The 15,271-nt window shown below is 29.4% G+C and overlaps 1 protein-coding gene across 2 annotated transcripts in view; it reads left to right on the top strand.

Moving 5' to 3' along the window:
* LOC106789060 (protein jagged-1-like) overlaps nucleotides 1–15,271 on the top strand; it is a 52,080-nt gene that overhangs the window by 11,743 nt on the left and 25,066 nt on the right. For both annotated transcript variants that reach the window (XM_014752891.1, XM_014752892.1), the window contains exon 2: nucleotides 12,770–13,066. In XM_014752891.1, coding sequence (XP_014608377.1) covers nucleotides 12,770–13,066 — 297 coding nt within the window. The remainder of the gene's footprint in view (nucleotides 1–12,769; nucleotides 13,067–15,271) is intronic.

Below are 15,271 nucleotides of genomic sequence, written 5' to 3' on the forward strand. Positions count from 1 at the left end.
CGTAAAGAGACATGAAAATATTGCAAAAATTGTTCTGACCGAAATTCGCTTTCTCAAAATTTGACCGTGCAAAACGTCGTTCAAGATATTTTTTAATCTTCATTTGGCACTGAGAAAATTTGTCGCATATTATTCAATGGGAAAGTTACTTTTTTGTTTGTTTGTTTGTTTCTATTTAGAAAGCGTAGATAAATAAAATGAAAAATTATCTTGTATTTTTATCTTATCGCGTTAATTTTTTTTAGATATGCCATATTATCCAAAATTGTTATATATATATATATATTTGGTAACAATGATTTATTTTTCAAGACAAATATAATATTGTATATCGTATATAATTGTTTATAATTAATAAAATGAATTTGCGTTTTACGAGATAATAAAAGTAATACGAATATCCTAATAAAGTACGAAAACTATTTGGTATAGAATCAAAAAAAAAAAAATATATTGAATTTTTCTTGAAATTTTTAGTAAATAATTTATTCGTTCGAGATAACGTGTTTCGTTTTATTTGAATTAACTTCGATTTATCTTTCTTTATATTACATAGAAGATTATGATTAAAAGCGTACATCTTTTAAATATTGGGTGTACGCGAGCACAGTAACGAGTTCATTTTTTTAAACATGATTTTAATTTATTACCATGGTGTTGCTCCTGTCCCTAAGACGATCTATATAGTTATGTAAAATAGTATAAGAGTAGTCAGATTTTTACCTGAAGTATTTATATGAAGTATATACCACCATAACACACTCTGTCACGCGTATTTATTCCGAAACATGCAATCGAGAATAATCGTTGTAACGTAATCTATAGTCAAGTGATTAAAGAGAACCTCTTCACTTTAACTACATATTTTATTTTATACCCCGAAGCTTTATTTTAAATCTAACGTGTGTCAAAAAGAAGATCGAACACAGCCTCGAGGGTTTAAATCGATTTTAATTTCATCCCTTTTTTTTTTTTTTTTGAAGAACGATCCTCTTACACGCGGAAGAACTGTAACTTCAATTAATAATTAATCTGTTACGACACACACAAAATATTTGTAAAAAAAAAAAAAAAAACAAAAAAAAATAAAGTAGGCAAATTATTATCAGATAAATTCGACACACATTTTGTTGGATTTTATTTTTCAATATAATAAATAATGTTACGAGATTAATTAGTTAAAAACAATATTTTCGTTGCTTCGATCAATATCAAAGTAAAATAATTTTATGATAAATCAATATATTACTATTCTTACGAATATAATCAACATTTTTTTGTATTCCCTCATAAAATACAAAAATAATGATATGAAATAAATCGCGAGATGAATTTATAATCAACACAACGTTCATAGATACAGATAGATAAAATTCTAATTAATTCGACAAGAACATTCTTATATATATATATATAATACAATATAATCTAAAGATACGATAAAAACAACAACAACAACAAAAAAATCAACTTCAGTTTAATCCACGTATAGTAGATAACAACAAAAATTCTAATTGGTTTGGCCAATGAAAAAGGAACGAGGTGAGGTGAGGGGGGAAAGGGAAAGGGTAGGATAGTTATTGAGATTTCATCGAAGATTTCTCGTATGCTTATTAGTCAATGGGCCGAAACTAATACCTGAGTCAACTGGACAACACCTTCAGTTAACCACCCAAGTTAAAAAGAGATAGATGGATAGATATACAATGAATAAGAAAAAGAAAGAAAGAAAGAGTATAAGAAAGAAAGAGAGAGAGAGAAAGATGAAAGTATGGTTTCTCCTAAACACTTCTCGACTCACACCTGTTCCTCTTGTTTCGTACCCCCATTGATCCCCCACTACCCCTTTTACAGGTCAGGTAGACCCTGCTGGTAGATAGGGGTGGGTGGGGGGATCAGGTTAAAGAAACTGGATGATCTTGTTGCTATAAAGCTGCCGTTGATGCTGTTATTGGTATTGGTGTTGGTTATGGTGTTAGTAGAAGCATCAAACATTGATCGAGTTTCAGTTTCGTCGATTCACCTAACACAGACACACTAACAAAAGATTCTTCTTTTTCTTCTTCTTTTTCTTTTGACTTTATTTATTTTTGCATCTCTCGTTCGATATCTCACTACTACTATATTCTTCTCTTATATATGTATATGTGTATTATGTATTTCTTGTGTAAGAGTATATGAGTTTGTATAGTTTTTAAGTGTAGAAGTGTTCGTTGGTGGTAACGACAAGTTTTCATTCCTTGCATCTTCCCACGGGATATTCGATACACCCAACGGGCATCGATTATTATTTTTCTCAAATCGTTAGAAAAAAAATTTCTATTCGAGAAGAAGAATATCTTGTCTCCCTTCTTTTTTTTTATACTTTCTTTTTTGCCAATCTTCCAAAAATCTCGTGATATGTTCTTTCTTTCTTTTTTTTATTTTCCTTGGAATCCAATTAGGAAAATATGTTAAAGGATTATTTTCTTTTTGTTTGTAGATCGAATGAAATAGTTGAAATATATTTCGATTGGTAGAAATAATTCTGCGATAATATTCGTAAGTTTAGGTGTATTATATTTATATTCTTTTTTTTTTTTTTTTTTTTTTCCCCTGCCTTCCGAAAAGTACTAGTAAAACGCGTATACTCGACAAAACGGAAGAAAAACGAATAAGAGTTTGATGATAATGNGTTTGTAGATCGAATGAAATAGTTGAAATATATTTCGATTGGTAGAAATAATTCTGCGATAATATTCGTAAGTTTAGGTGTATTATATTTATATTTTTTTTTTTTTTTTTTTTTTATTCTCTCGATTGATATATGTTAATTAAGAGTGGAGGAATCAGCAAAGAGAATTTTTAGATAATTAAAAAAGATCCGTAGGAGGTAGGATGGAAAAATATTACGGGAGTATAATAATAATAATAATAATAGCGAGAGTTGACCCATTCGAAATCGCAGGAGGCTTGATTTGAAATTTTTCTGTTCTCGATTCGAAATAAAACTATCCACTATATATATGTAAAAAAAAAAGAAAAAAAAGAAATAACATCCCACGCGGAGTTTTTAATTATTTGGGTAATTTGTGGACGATCCAGGGTTCTTTGAGAGATACGGTTGGACAGCCTTGCCGATGGGGCCGAGTGGGTAGCAAATAATATTAAGTATAGGCTTCTCTAACAACCAACCAAGAAAGAAAGAGAAAGAAATAAATAAAGAAAGAAAGAAAGAGTGAAAGATAAAGATAAAAAGAGAGTTAGCTCGAAGGTTGTGCCCTGTGTTTCACGTTCACACAGTTACACAATTACACGGTTACATTTTAGTAGTGTAAGTAAAAAAAATACATACACATATATAAATATATAAACGTATAGATACCTATTTGTGTGTGTGTGTGCATTTAAGTGTGTTGCTGTTGGGTTATGCGTTTTCGCGAGAATGACCGTGGCGCGGTCTTTTAACACACGCGAAGAAGAATAAAAAGAAAAAATAAAAAGAAGAAGAAGAAGAAGACTGCGCGCAAATCTTCTTTAGGCATAAAATTAAATGGTATTCGGCAGGTCTATTCGAGTTCGGGGCCCAGGTAGCGGCCACCGGTAATTACTACCTTAGAACTTAGGCTCGAAAGATGAAACGTTAACGTCCGAAAGATTTTTTTCTAAGAGCAAAATAATCCCGTCCAGTTAGAGTTCCTTCCTTCCTTCCTTCCTTCTTTCTTTTTTCACCTTTTATCTTTTCCTTTTTACTCTCTGTATTTTTTTTTTTACATTTTTTTCCTATATTTTTCATCCTATTCCGTTTCTTTTCTGTTACTTTTGTTTCAAACAATTAAATATTTAAAACGGGGAAAAACAGACTTTCTTTTCACGTTAAATTGGATGGGGTCAATTAATGGGTAAAAAATTGTTCACAACATTGACATTTTTTGGTTTTATTTATTTTCAAAAAATATACGAATTGATTTCATTTGACGATTCAATTTTCTGTCCATTCTTCTCTTTATCTTTGAATATTTTTTTATTATAAATTTCTTTTGATCCTTTGATCATGCACACACAATCTAAAATATAGTTGAACAAATTCTGATGCAATCCTGAAAAAAATCCCATGACGAAACCCTTACAAAACCTTGCTTTCTTTTTACATATATTTTAGATTGATCAAAACCTTTTAGGAATTCTATACAATGTCCAGATTCTTTACATTGACCGTAACAAATATATATATTTTGTATTTCAATCTAGTAATGCTTGACTTTATTTAAACTTTTTTGTTCGTTTGTTAAAGATAAGATAGTTTGATGATGTAAAAACTTTTTTCCATGAATTCGCAAAATATGAAATTCCCATTTTTCTGGTTTTAATCTACTTTAAATTGAGGTGTCAGTTCAGCTTCTGCATCATTAACGTTATACTCGTATATTAGACGTGTCGTTGTAACCAACAACGTGGTCATCGTTAAAGATTACAGCTCGGTTAGTTAGAGACTGATTATAACGATGCTTTAATAGCAGGTTGTTATTTAATCGTGTAATTACACACATCCAAAGGGTTCCTCAGAATGTGTATTAAGGAAAAAGGGTGCAAGAACTTCCACGTCCTTAACATTTTCTTTGGATATTTCTTTTCTTTCTTTTTTATTTTCTCTTATATTCTAATGAGAAAACGTTAAATCGAAATATCAAGATTTTTAATCTTTGACGGAGGTAATATCCTTTAAGTTCATTTCCGGATTATTAATTATCCTTGGATAGAGATCATTAAAATAAATTATACAAATTACAATGAGTTACTCGATTAATATCGTTGAAATCATTTTTATTAAATTTTTCATAATAATTATTTTTTTTTTCACATATACACACACGGTGCTGCTCTATTGTTTTTTTTTTTTTAGAATAACTGTTATATTATCTTTTTTTTTTCTCAAATATATCGAATGATAGATTGTGAGACACCATGTGTATAATACAATTACTCGTGTAACTATAATTAGATATGTACGTGCACATCGTATGCACGTATGGTGTATATATTTATTCCACCTATTTTCTCTCTTGGTACTCATTTAACGGTGCTAATTAGATCGACGATAACAATCGTTGTACCATGACGACATTTAACTATCGATGAAACACCCTTTTCATCGCGTTACCTCGTGACTGTATAATTTCAATCCTATTTATCGTCAATCAAATCACAAACGTATCATTTAAAACAAACATAATTACATTTAACGGAATATACTTTCTACTACTTACAATTCTTTTTTTTTTTCTTATCAATTAAAACAAAACAAAATAAAATAAAACAAAAATAATTATAAACAAATGTTTCTTCAGATTTATCGGTCATTTGATTTTTTTTTCTTTTCACGTGAACAATAAAAAAAATGAAATAAAATCGTAGATTTAGAGTAAAAGAAAAGGGGAAGGGTGATGGGGGAGGGGGTAAATATGGAAAAGGAAGAGGTGGACATGGTAGAGTTGTTTCTAAGTATGCACCAAGAAGTCAAACGAAATTATTCGTATTAAATCCCGACAGAAACAACTCGCGGCTTCTATAAAACCTGGCCTCCTCTGCAACTAGGTATGCCTCGGTGCTTCTTGACTATGCGGAAAGGAAAGCTTATGCCAACAACTCGTATCGTCGTTTTCCTTCTCTTTCTTTCTTTAGAATAGAACGACGATGCGCTTCTGCGAGCACACTAATACACGCAAACACGCATACGTAGATATACATAGGTAACATAATCAAGTAAGATTACACGCGTTTTATAGTTGAAAAAAAAAAAGAAATAAAAAAGAATTTCATTTGAAATTGAAGGTAGGGAAGGGAGAGGGGAGGGGAATTCAAAAAAAGGAGGTAAAAATTATCGAATGAATTTTTGTATTAATTTTTTAGACAATTTTTTTTGTAAAGGGTGAGATGTCTGGATTTGTCTGGTGCATATTTGTGCTTATGTATGTTTATGTGTGTGTGTGTGTGTGTGTGTTATTGAGAGGAATCAGCAGACGTACGATTGTTATCCAAAGTTGAAGGTGCGGCAGGTTTGAATAGAAACACCATACTAATACAAGGTGTCCAACATTTATTAAATCTTGACTGTTGGTATTGGAAAGACTTCAATTATCGTTGGGTGCCAATCGAGATTAGATGTGGGAAAGTAATGTTAATAGAAATGTTATTGGGTTGTTAGTAAAGTTCATTCTAATTGATAATTCCTTTTTTTTTTTGTTTGTTAAAGATACTTAGGGTGGTTTTACGTGAAATTCATTGTAAATGAAAAATATCGTTTCATACGAATTTGTCGGGCACACAATCAAATATTAGAAAATAATTTTTAATTAATTTTTGAATTCAACAATTAATCAATAGCCGTATCATAATTATCAACACTATTACGAATGAATAGTTATCAACACTTTAAACACATTCAACAATTTTCTTTGAACTAGAGTTATGAGTTATGATCTATTAAGATGATTAATATACGAATAACAATAATCTTAAGTACAACAGTGGTAGTTTAAGATAAGAGATTGACGTGGTATTCAAGTGAAAGGTTGAAAAAGGAAAGAAAAGGGGGAAGTAGGGAGGGAGGGAGGATAAGTAAGTAAGGGAAGAAGAAAATTTAGAAGTCAATCAGCGTAAATCACATTTAGACAAATTACTTTAAAAGGAACCAAAGGGGTTTTGGGTTTAACGCTACCCAAGGATAAGTTATTACGCTGGAAATACAATAAAACTTTCATTGCGTCGTAAAGTCTGGTGGAAAAGTGGGATTGCTGCTTGGGTACATACACGGTCATTGGACACGTTATTGTTGCAGTTGCACATGTTGGACAGTTCAAATGTTGCCTCTTGTTTTTGGTCTCGCGTATTTCAAATATTGTATATTTCAAATTTCAATTATATTTTTTTGTCGATAACATTCATACGTTTAAATGATTTAAATGAAATATATTATAATGAAAACTTTAACTGTGTTTTTAATTTTCTTTATTTATTTTTTAATATACAAAAATAAAAGAGAATGATTTTTTTGTTCATTGAGATGTAGTAACATTAAAGATAATATATAAATACAAGATATATTTTTATAGATCTTTATTCGATATATTGTTAACCCTTCTTTGCATGATGATGGAAATTTCAATCATAATATTTAGTCAACAAAAAAAGGTACTCAAAACCCTTGTACTGTATATTTGTTGTTGCTAGCAACTTTTTAAGCGACTATTGCGTACAACAAAACGCAGTTGTCAAAAAATAGCACTAGGATTTTTTTAAATATTTTTCCTTTAATCTAGAGCATTAATTACATCACCCTGATTTATTTAACAAAAAAAGAAAAAATCATGCAAAGAAGGGTTAAATAATGAAACGATGATATTAAGGATTTAAAGGATAATACACGAATCTCAGGGATGTGCAACAAACGTGTGCGTTACTTTCACGTAAACTTGAAAGAGAGAAAGTTAATATATCCTATAAGTATTTTAGTGAAGATAATATATATATCCATAGAGATTGAAAATATATGTTTAGAAAGCAACTAATAAATCGTGTGATTTTCTACATTTTTTGTTAATAAAAATTATGCGTAGGCGAACAATTGGGGTTTTGATGAGATTCGAGTTGGCGTGATATCGAAGAGTAAAGTTTATAAAAGAAAATAAAATCAAATCTAAAATGAAATGAAATAAAAGATGAAAGTAGAAACAAAGGGGGTGTGTATGTAACTTTGATATACGTATACGTGTAGATATGTATCTGTTTGTGTTTTATATGTATATGTCAGTATGTATCTTTCTCTCTTTCTGTGTGTATGTGTGTGTGTTTGCGATCGATGCACTTTGAGTACGCGTTGGTGGGTATAAAAGAGCTTTATCGTTCAGATTAATCCGTTCTAACGCGTGTAAAGACGATGGAATAAGAAGAAGAAGAAGAAGAAGAAGAATAAGAAGAATAAGAATAATAAGAAGAAGGTAAACCACGACACAACCATTGTCTTGGCGCGTGAGAAAGACACGAAATCAGGATCGTCGTCTTCTCAAAAATTCTGATCTCGTATATTTCAATGAGGTCTCCTACCTCGAATTGAAGATTTTTTTTTTTTTTTTCTTAACCATCGGGGTCCGGTCAAACCGACCATTCCTTTAAATCGTTCAATGAACTTTCTGGGAAAAATAAATTCTATATTGTAGAATGTATTATCTTTTTTTCGGAATATATTTATTTCGTTTGAAATAATTGATTTATTCATTTGGTATATATATATATAGAAGATTTAAATAATAATTATTGGAATTAAATTGATTTAAATAAAGTGTGATGAAGGATGAAAGATTGGTTGATTTAAATTCATTTATTATTTTGATTTTCTAACAAATTAAAAGTATTATTTTAATCAAATAGAATTAAATTTTAATGAAAAATAAAATATGTACACGCATCAATTTGTATATTATAATTAATGAAAGAAATGTTAATAATTAAGAAAGACAAAAGAAGGGATTTATTTTTATTCATTGACGATAATGTGTTTGACGTAAGGAAAATTATTTGTTGAAATAACAGAGGAAGAAGAGAGATAGAAATTGGTTAAAACAAACAATTTTGTTCTTAACTGATTTTCCCTCGAATATGGAGAAAATCATTAGAAAGTATCTTTAACTTTAACTGGATAGTAATATTTCTACAGAATATAAGATTAATACATGGGAATGAATTACAATCGAAACTTTGATTTTTAAAAATAAATATGAAAAATTATTTTCAAACGAAAATATAATAATAATATATAGATTAATTAAGAATTAATATAAAAATCTTCTACATTATAATATGATATTAGAAAACGAATGAAATAAATAAATGAAATAAATTTCTATTTTTGTTAATATTAATTTGTAATGTAAATTAATTACATAGTCACTAAATTCCACAACAAAATTATTATTTACTTCCGTTCAAGAGAAATATTCCATCTCTCTTTCTATTTCTTTTCAATTTCACGCGTTCTCGTGAGTTGACCTGTGCAAACTGTGCTGTACAAACCAAACTCCCCATCATCATTATCATCAAACTCTTATTCGTTTTTCTTCCGTTTTGTCGAGTATACGCGTTTTACTAGTACTTTTCGGAAGGCAGGGGAAAAAAAAAAAAAAGAATATAAATATAATACACCTAAACTTACGAATATTATCGCAGAATTATTTCTACCAATCGAAATATATTTCAACTATTTCATTCGATCTACAAACAAAAAGAAAATAATCCTTTAACATATTTTCCTAATTGGATTCCAAGGAAAATAAAAAAAAGAAAGAAAGAACATATCACGAGATTTTTGGAAGATTGGCAAAAAAGAAAGTATAAAAAAAAAGAAGGGAGACAAGATATTCTTCTTCTCGAATAGAAATTTTTTTTCTAACGATTTGAGAAAAATAATAATCGATGCCCGTTGGGTGTATCGAATATCCCGTGGGAAGATGCAAGGAATGAAAACTTGTCGTTACCACCAACGAACACTTCTACACTTAAAAACTATACAAACTCATATACTCTTACACAAGAAATACATAATACACATATACATATATAAGAGAAGAATATAGTAGTAGTGAGATATCGAACGAGAGATGCAAAAATAAATAAAGTCAAAAGAAAAAGAAGAAGAAAAAGAAGAATCTTTTGTTAGTGTGTCTGTGTTAGGTGAATCGACGAAACTGAAACTCGATCAATGTTTGATGCTTCTACTAACACCATAACCAACACCAATACCAATAACAGCATCAACGGCAGCTTTATAGCAACAAGATCATCCAGTTTCTTTAACCTGATCCCCCCACCCACCCCTATCTACCAGCAGGGTCTACCTGACCTGTAAAAGGGGTAGTGGGGGATCAATGGGGGTACGAAACAAGAGGAACAGGTGTGAGTCGAGAAGTGTTTAGGAGAAACCATACTTTCATCTTTCTCTCTCTCTCTTTCTTTCTTATACTCTTTCTTTCTTTCTTTTTCTTATTCATTGTATATCTATCCATCTATCTCTTTTTAACTTGGGTGGTTAACTGAAGGTGTTGTCCAGTTGACTCAGGTATTAGTTTCGGCCCATTGACTAATAAGCATACGAGAAATCTTCGATGAAATCTCAATAACTATCCTACCCTTTCCCTTTCCCCCCTCACCTCACCTCGTTCCTTTTTCATTGGCCAAACCAATTAGAATTTTTGTTGTTATCTACTATACGTGGATTAAACTGAAGTTGATTTTTTTGTTGTTGTTGTTGTTTTTATCGTATCTTTAGATTATATTGTATTATATATATATATATAAGAATGTTCTTGTCGAATTAATTAGAATTTTATCTATCTGTATCTATGAACGTTGTGTTGATTATAAATTCATCTCGCGATTTATTTCATATCATTATTTTTGTATTTTATGAGGGAATACAAAAAAATGTTGATTATATTCGTAAGAATAGTAATATATTGATTTATCATAAAATTATTTTACTTTGATATTGATCGAAGCAACGAAAATATTGTTTTTAACTAATTAATCTCGTAACATTATTTATTATATTGAANAAATAAAATAAAATAAAATAAAATAAAATAAAATAAAATAAAATAAAATGAAATAAAATAAAATAAAATAAGATAAAAAAAAATTATTATTTTTTAGAGAAAGAGAAAGAGAAAAATACGTGTTACGTTGTACGCTTTCCAAACAAGCGAATATATCCCGTTCTCCGGTACTCGTCCTTTCTCATTTTCTCCCCCTCTCCCCCTCACCCATGCCACTCTCTTTTTCTCTCTCTCATATAGACACACACACACACACACTTTTAGAATTTTTTATTTGTTGCTATGGTATGGTTGCGAGGATGGAGCTCGAAGTGAATTTACTGCACGGTGTCTCTTCTCGTAAACTCGGTAAAGAATAAGCCAGGTAAAACGACGATTCGTATCTTACCTATGTGTATATTTGTATATATATATATATATAAGTATAGTATACTACGTATGACCAATAATAGACTTGACAAAGAGACCTATTCGCACAAAGGATGTTATATACATGTGGGCGTGTATGATTAATTTGTAGAAAATTATTTTTCTTTTTTATCCAAAATGAATAATGGAATATTAATTTGACAGTTTATCGATTTCTTCTTCTTTGTTTTTTTTTTTTTTAATTTTTTAATCATTCATTCTTAATTGGAAAAACAAAGTTTATAACTTCATACAATTATATTTGACAAATAATAAAAAAAAATTAATTATAATATATATGTATAAAATACAAAAATCAGCATAATTACAAAACAATCTCAATTACACAATTTTAAATATCTATAAAAATCTAATAAAATCAAATACGTGATTTTAATGCTGCACCATTCTAATTAATTTAATAAAAAAAAGTACAATTCTCACGATAGGATTATCTCACCTTCCTTTCATTATACCCCCTCTATTGCAATTACAAAAAAAAAACAACATGTATACGTATACACATATTAAAAAAAAAAAAAAAAGGTATATAAGATCATCGGTAAGCCTTTCATATTACGTTTAAGAGAGAGAAAGGTTTGCTTAGAAATCTATAAAGTTTCTGATTGCCAATGAGAATCCTTGGATACTAACACGTAACTATGATTTTATGTATATACATTTTTCTCGTATCATTAATAAGTGTTAGTGACAAAATAAGATATAAATGTATAGAAAAAGATAGATAGATAGATAGATAAATAAAGAAAACAAATCGTAGTATAGTCATAGTTAGAAGCTTTCTAGCTACTTGCTAACTTTTAATGTAACTCGCGAAAATGTCACTAACGTCGACACAACGTTAACTCATTTATATAACATACACGTATACAGAATATATATATACACACGTTATATATGAGAAGGAGGAAGAACTTTATGGAAAGCAAAGGTTAGCAGACGATCCTTTCTGCGCTTTCTACCTTCGATCTTACTCTTACCGGTAATTACATAGACCTATCTTCGTGCAACTCATCCATACACGTTTTTCTTCTTTCTTATACTATATCTTTCTCTTTCTTATTTACTTTTTATGTATATGTAAGAAAATATTCGTATATGTAAAGTATGCTCGAATGCTTCCTACATATATGTGTGTCTGTGTGTGTTGTATATGTTCAAATATATTCTTAGGGACATGTAATAATAGATATGTCAGTGTGTGTGTATTTTCGTATGCTCGAATACTTGGTACACGTGTGTGTATGAATATATATATATAATAATCATATAAGCAAACTACACAAGAAATTCATATAGCGTATCAATTTATAATTATATGAATTGAGTATATTATTTCTATCAACACGAGCGTGTGTCTGCGTGTGTAATAATATGCGTGCTAAAGAAAATAATACTATCGTCTTATTTCGAAATTATTACGATTTCTTTTTTTTTTTGTTCTGATATATAAAAATGTAAGAATAATTAATTACAATAATTTTTGGTATTAAAATATTTCATTGTAATTATATTTTTCTCTCTGACAATGATATAATATATTTGAAAAAAAAACAATCATTTGTCAAACGATTACGAGAATTCTTAATAAGAAGTTATCATAGGGAATTTACTATTTCTTTTTTTGATGTCCAAATTCCCTATGATACCTTCTTATTAAGAATTTGATTTTATGGACTAGATAAACAACTGATTGATTACGAGAATATTAATTAATATTAATAATTGTTCGTTTTGTTTGTTTAATAAATTAGACGACAACCGGGAGTGGATTTTTCGAAGTTCAGATCCTGTCGTTGACGAACAACAGGGGCACCCTGGTGGACGGCAGGTGTTGTGGCGGGGGTGGGGGAGGTGGAAAGGGTGGTTTACCACCATGTACTAGCACCTGTTCAACAGCCTTTTGGTTATGCCTGAAGGAATATCAGTCAAATGTCACTGCCATAGGTTCATGCAGTTTCGGCAATGTATCTAGTCACGCCCTTGGTCAAAACACCTTCACCCTTACTGAACCGGTCACCCTGCAACTACATTTCACTTTTCGATGGACCGTAAGTTTATTCAACATTTTTATAACAATTCATTTAATTTAATAGAAAACGGTTCTTTCTTTCTTGCTTTCATTCTTTTGTTTTTTTTTTTATTGGTTATTTTTTATCATTTTTAAAAAAGTAAAACTTTGTAAAAGGTAATGATACAATTTTATGATAAAAATATGAAACATATAATTGGGAACGTAGAGGTAGGTAAATAATATATGTGAGAATACGTTAAATATGGGTAACACAAAAATATCAATTTTTTGTTAAATCAGTTTTTTTTGGAAAGTATTATATAATATAAATTTTTTTTAAAATATCAATTTTTATAGATGTTTATGACTCAGTTTATAATATAATAATACATTATTTTGATCGAAATTATTTATTCGAAATATATATGTATAGTATTTAGAATTTTATTAATATTTTATAAATATATAATTTTAATATTATTTATATTGCAAATGACAAAAATAGGAACAAACATTTTAGATTCTCTTTTACATTTAAATGATTTTCTTTACGAGACTTTTAAATACTTTTAAAACACTTTAGAAAAATCACGGTGGTAACAATCTATTTCAATTCTCTTTATACAGTCACACACACATACACACACACACAGTAACGAGCAAATCTTTTTCCATTAATCTCATTCCAAGTGATATTCTTTGTCGGAAGCAATTACCAGCTTAGATATTGTTGGTCTATGATTTAAAAAAAACTAGGAACTTAAATAAAATAAAAGAATAATAATAATAATAATAATAATAATAATAATAATAATAGGAAAGAAGGGAAAAAGATTTCAACTGCGGCAGCACACGTAAGAGGAGATTATACTCAAGGAATTATAAGTACTCGTTAAAAAATTACAGACAGACAGAGAAAGAGAGAGTTGGTGAAAGATATTATAAAAAGAAAGAATGAGAAAGAAAAAAAAATGAAAAGAAATGAAAAGAAAAGAAAAGGAATTCATTAGTCGTGATTAATTTCATTCTCGGTGTCATCGTACCTGATTCTTGATCTTTCCTCTCCTCTGTCAAAGGAGAATAAAAAGACAAATTTAAAGGATATTATCAAAGATTTCGCGGTACGGATGAAGCCATAACGAGACAGCAACCATAACGGAATCATCTTCTTCAATATTATTCTTAATTCAAAACCACCGAACGTGTAGGGACAGAAAATCATTTATCATTTAAACTCGTTTAAATACAGCATCCTTCTTTATATTTCTTTATATCTTTCTCTCTCTCTCTTTCTTACCATTTTTTTTTTGTTATTAAGGATTAGGTACCTCGTTATAGTATTCGTAAAATAATTAAACAAAAATAATAATTGTTAATAATTAATTTGTATTATTCACATTCTCACTCGGAAATTAATTAAAATAATAACAAACGATTCTTTTTATATTCATACACACACATATATATATATAAAAGATAAATACACATATGAAAAGATATAAATAATCTTTTTAGAATACGTTTATTATTTGAGAATCTTAAAAACGCGTATCGTTGTGAAACACTACATATCGTTTGAAATTTGTCTAATTTTAGATTCTATTGTCGATTCAAAAGTCGTCTAGCAAATGTGTGATGAAAGAAGGGTTGGGGGGTGGTAACGGGGAGAAGGGAGAGGGTTATCGAATCTAAAGGGATTTCCGGTCTGCTGCCTTTCCATCCATGAATTGTACGAGATTTCTTTCTTTCTTTCTTTCTTTCTTTCTGATTCCGATTCTTTCTTTTGAAGATTCCAGTTCGGTTCCAGTCAGCTTGGCAACACCTCACCTCACCTCACCTCACCACAACTCTACCCCATTCGCTTTTCTTCTTATTCTTACACTTCTTCTTCTTCTTCTTCTTCTTGTTGACCTCTTCAAAACGATTGTTCACCCTCTTTCTGTTCGCGTAGATCCTATCTTTAGATATTTCGAAGCAATGAAACACTTCTCTCTTATATTATAGAAAGCGATTACATTAGATGTTTAAAGAATTGAGAACTCGAATAAGAACTTTAATTTTTTTGCTTTTATTGTTTTGCCTGTTTATTCTTTTAAAACGTCTTGCGTTAAAGAATAGTTATAAGGATTCGCGAAACAATAATATATGTGATTGGCTTATAAATAAAGTAATGAAATTTATTTGACAAATTTCATCTTATAAAATAATATAATAAAATAATATTACATATTATTTCAGAGAT

This window comes from Polistes canadensis, unplaced genomic scaffold (assembly GCF_001313835.1).
Source record: "Polistes canadensis isolate GaletaPanama2010 unplaced genomic scaffold, ASM131383v1 scaffold_162, whole genome shotgun sequence".
Classification (NCBI taxonomy): domain Eukaryota; kingdom Metazoa; phylum Arthropoda; class Insecta; order Hymenoptera; family Vespidae; genus Polistes; species Polistes canadensis.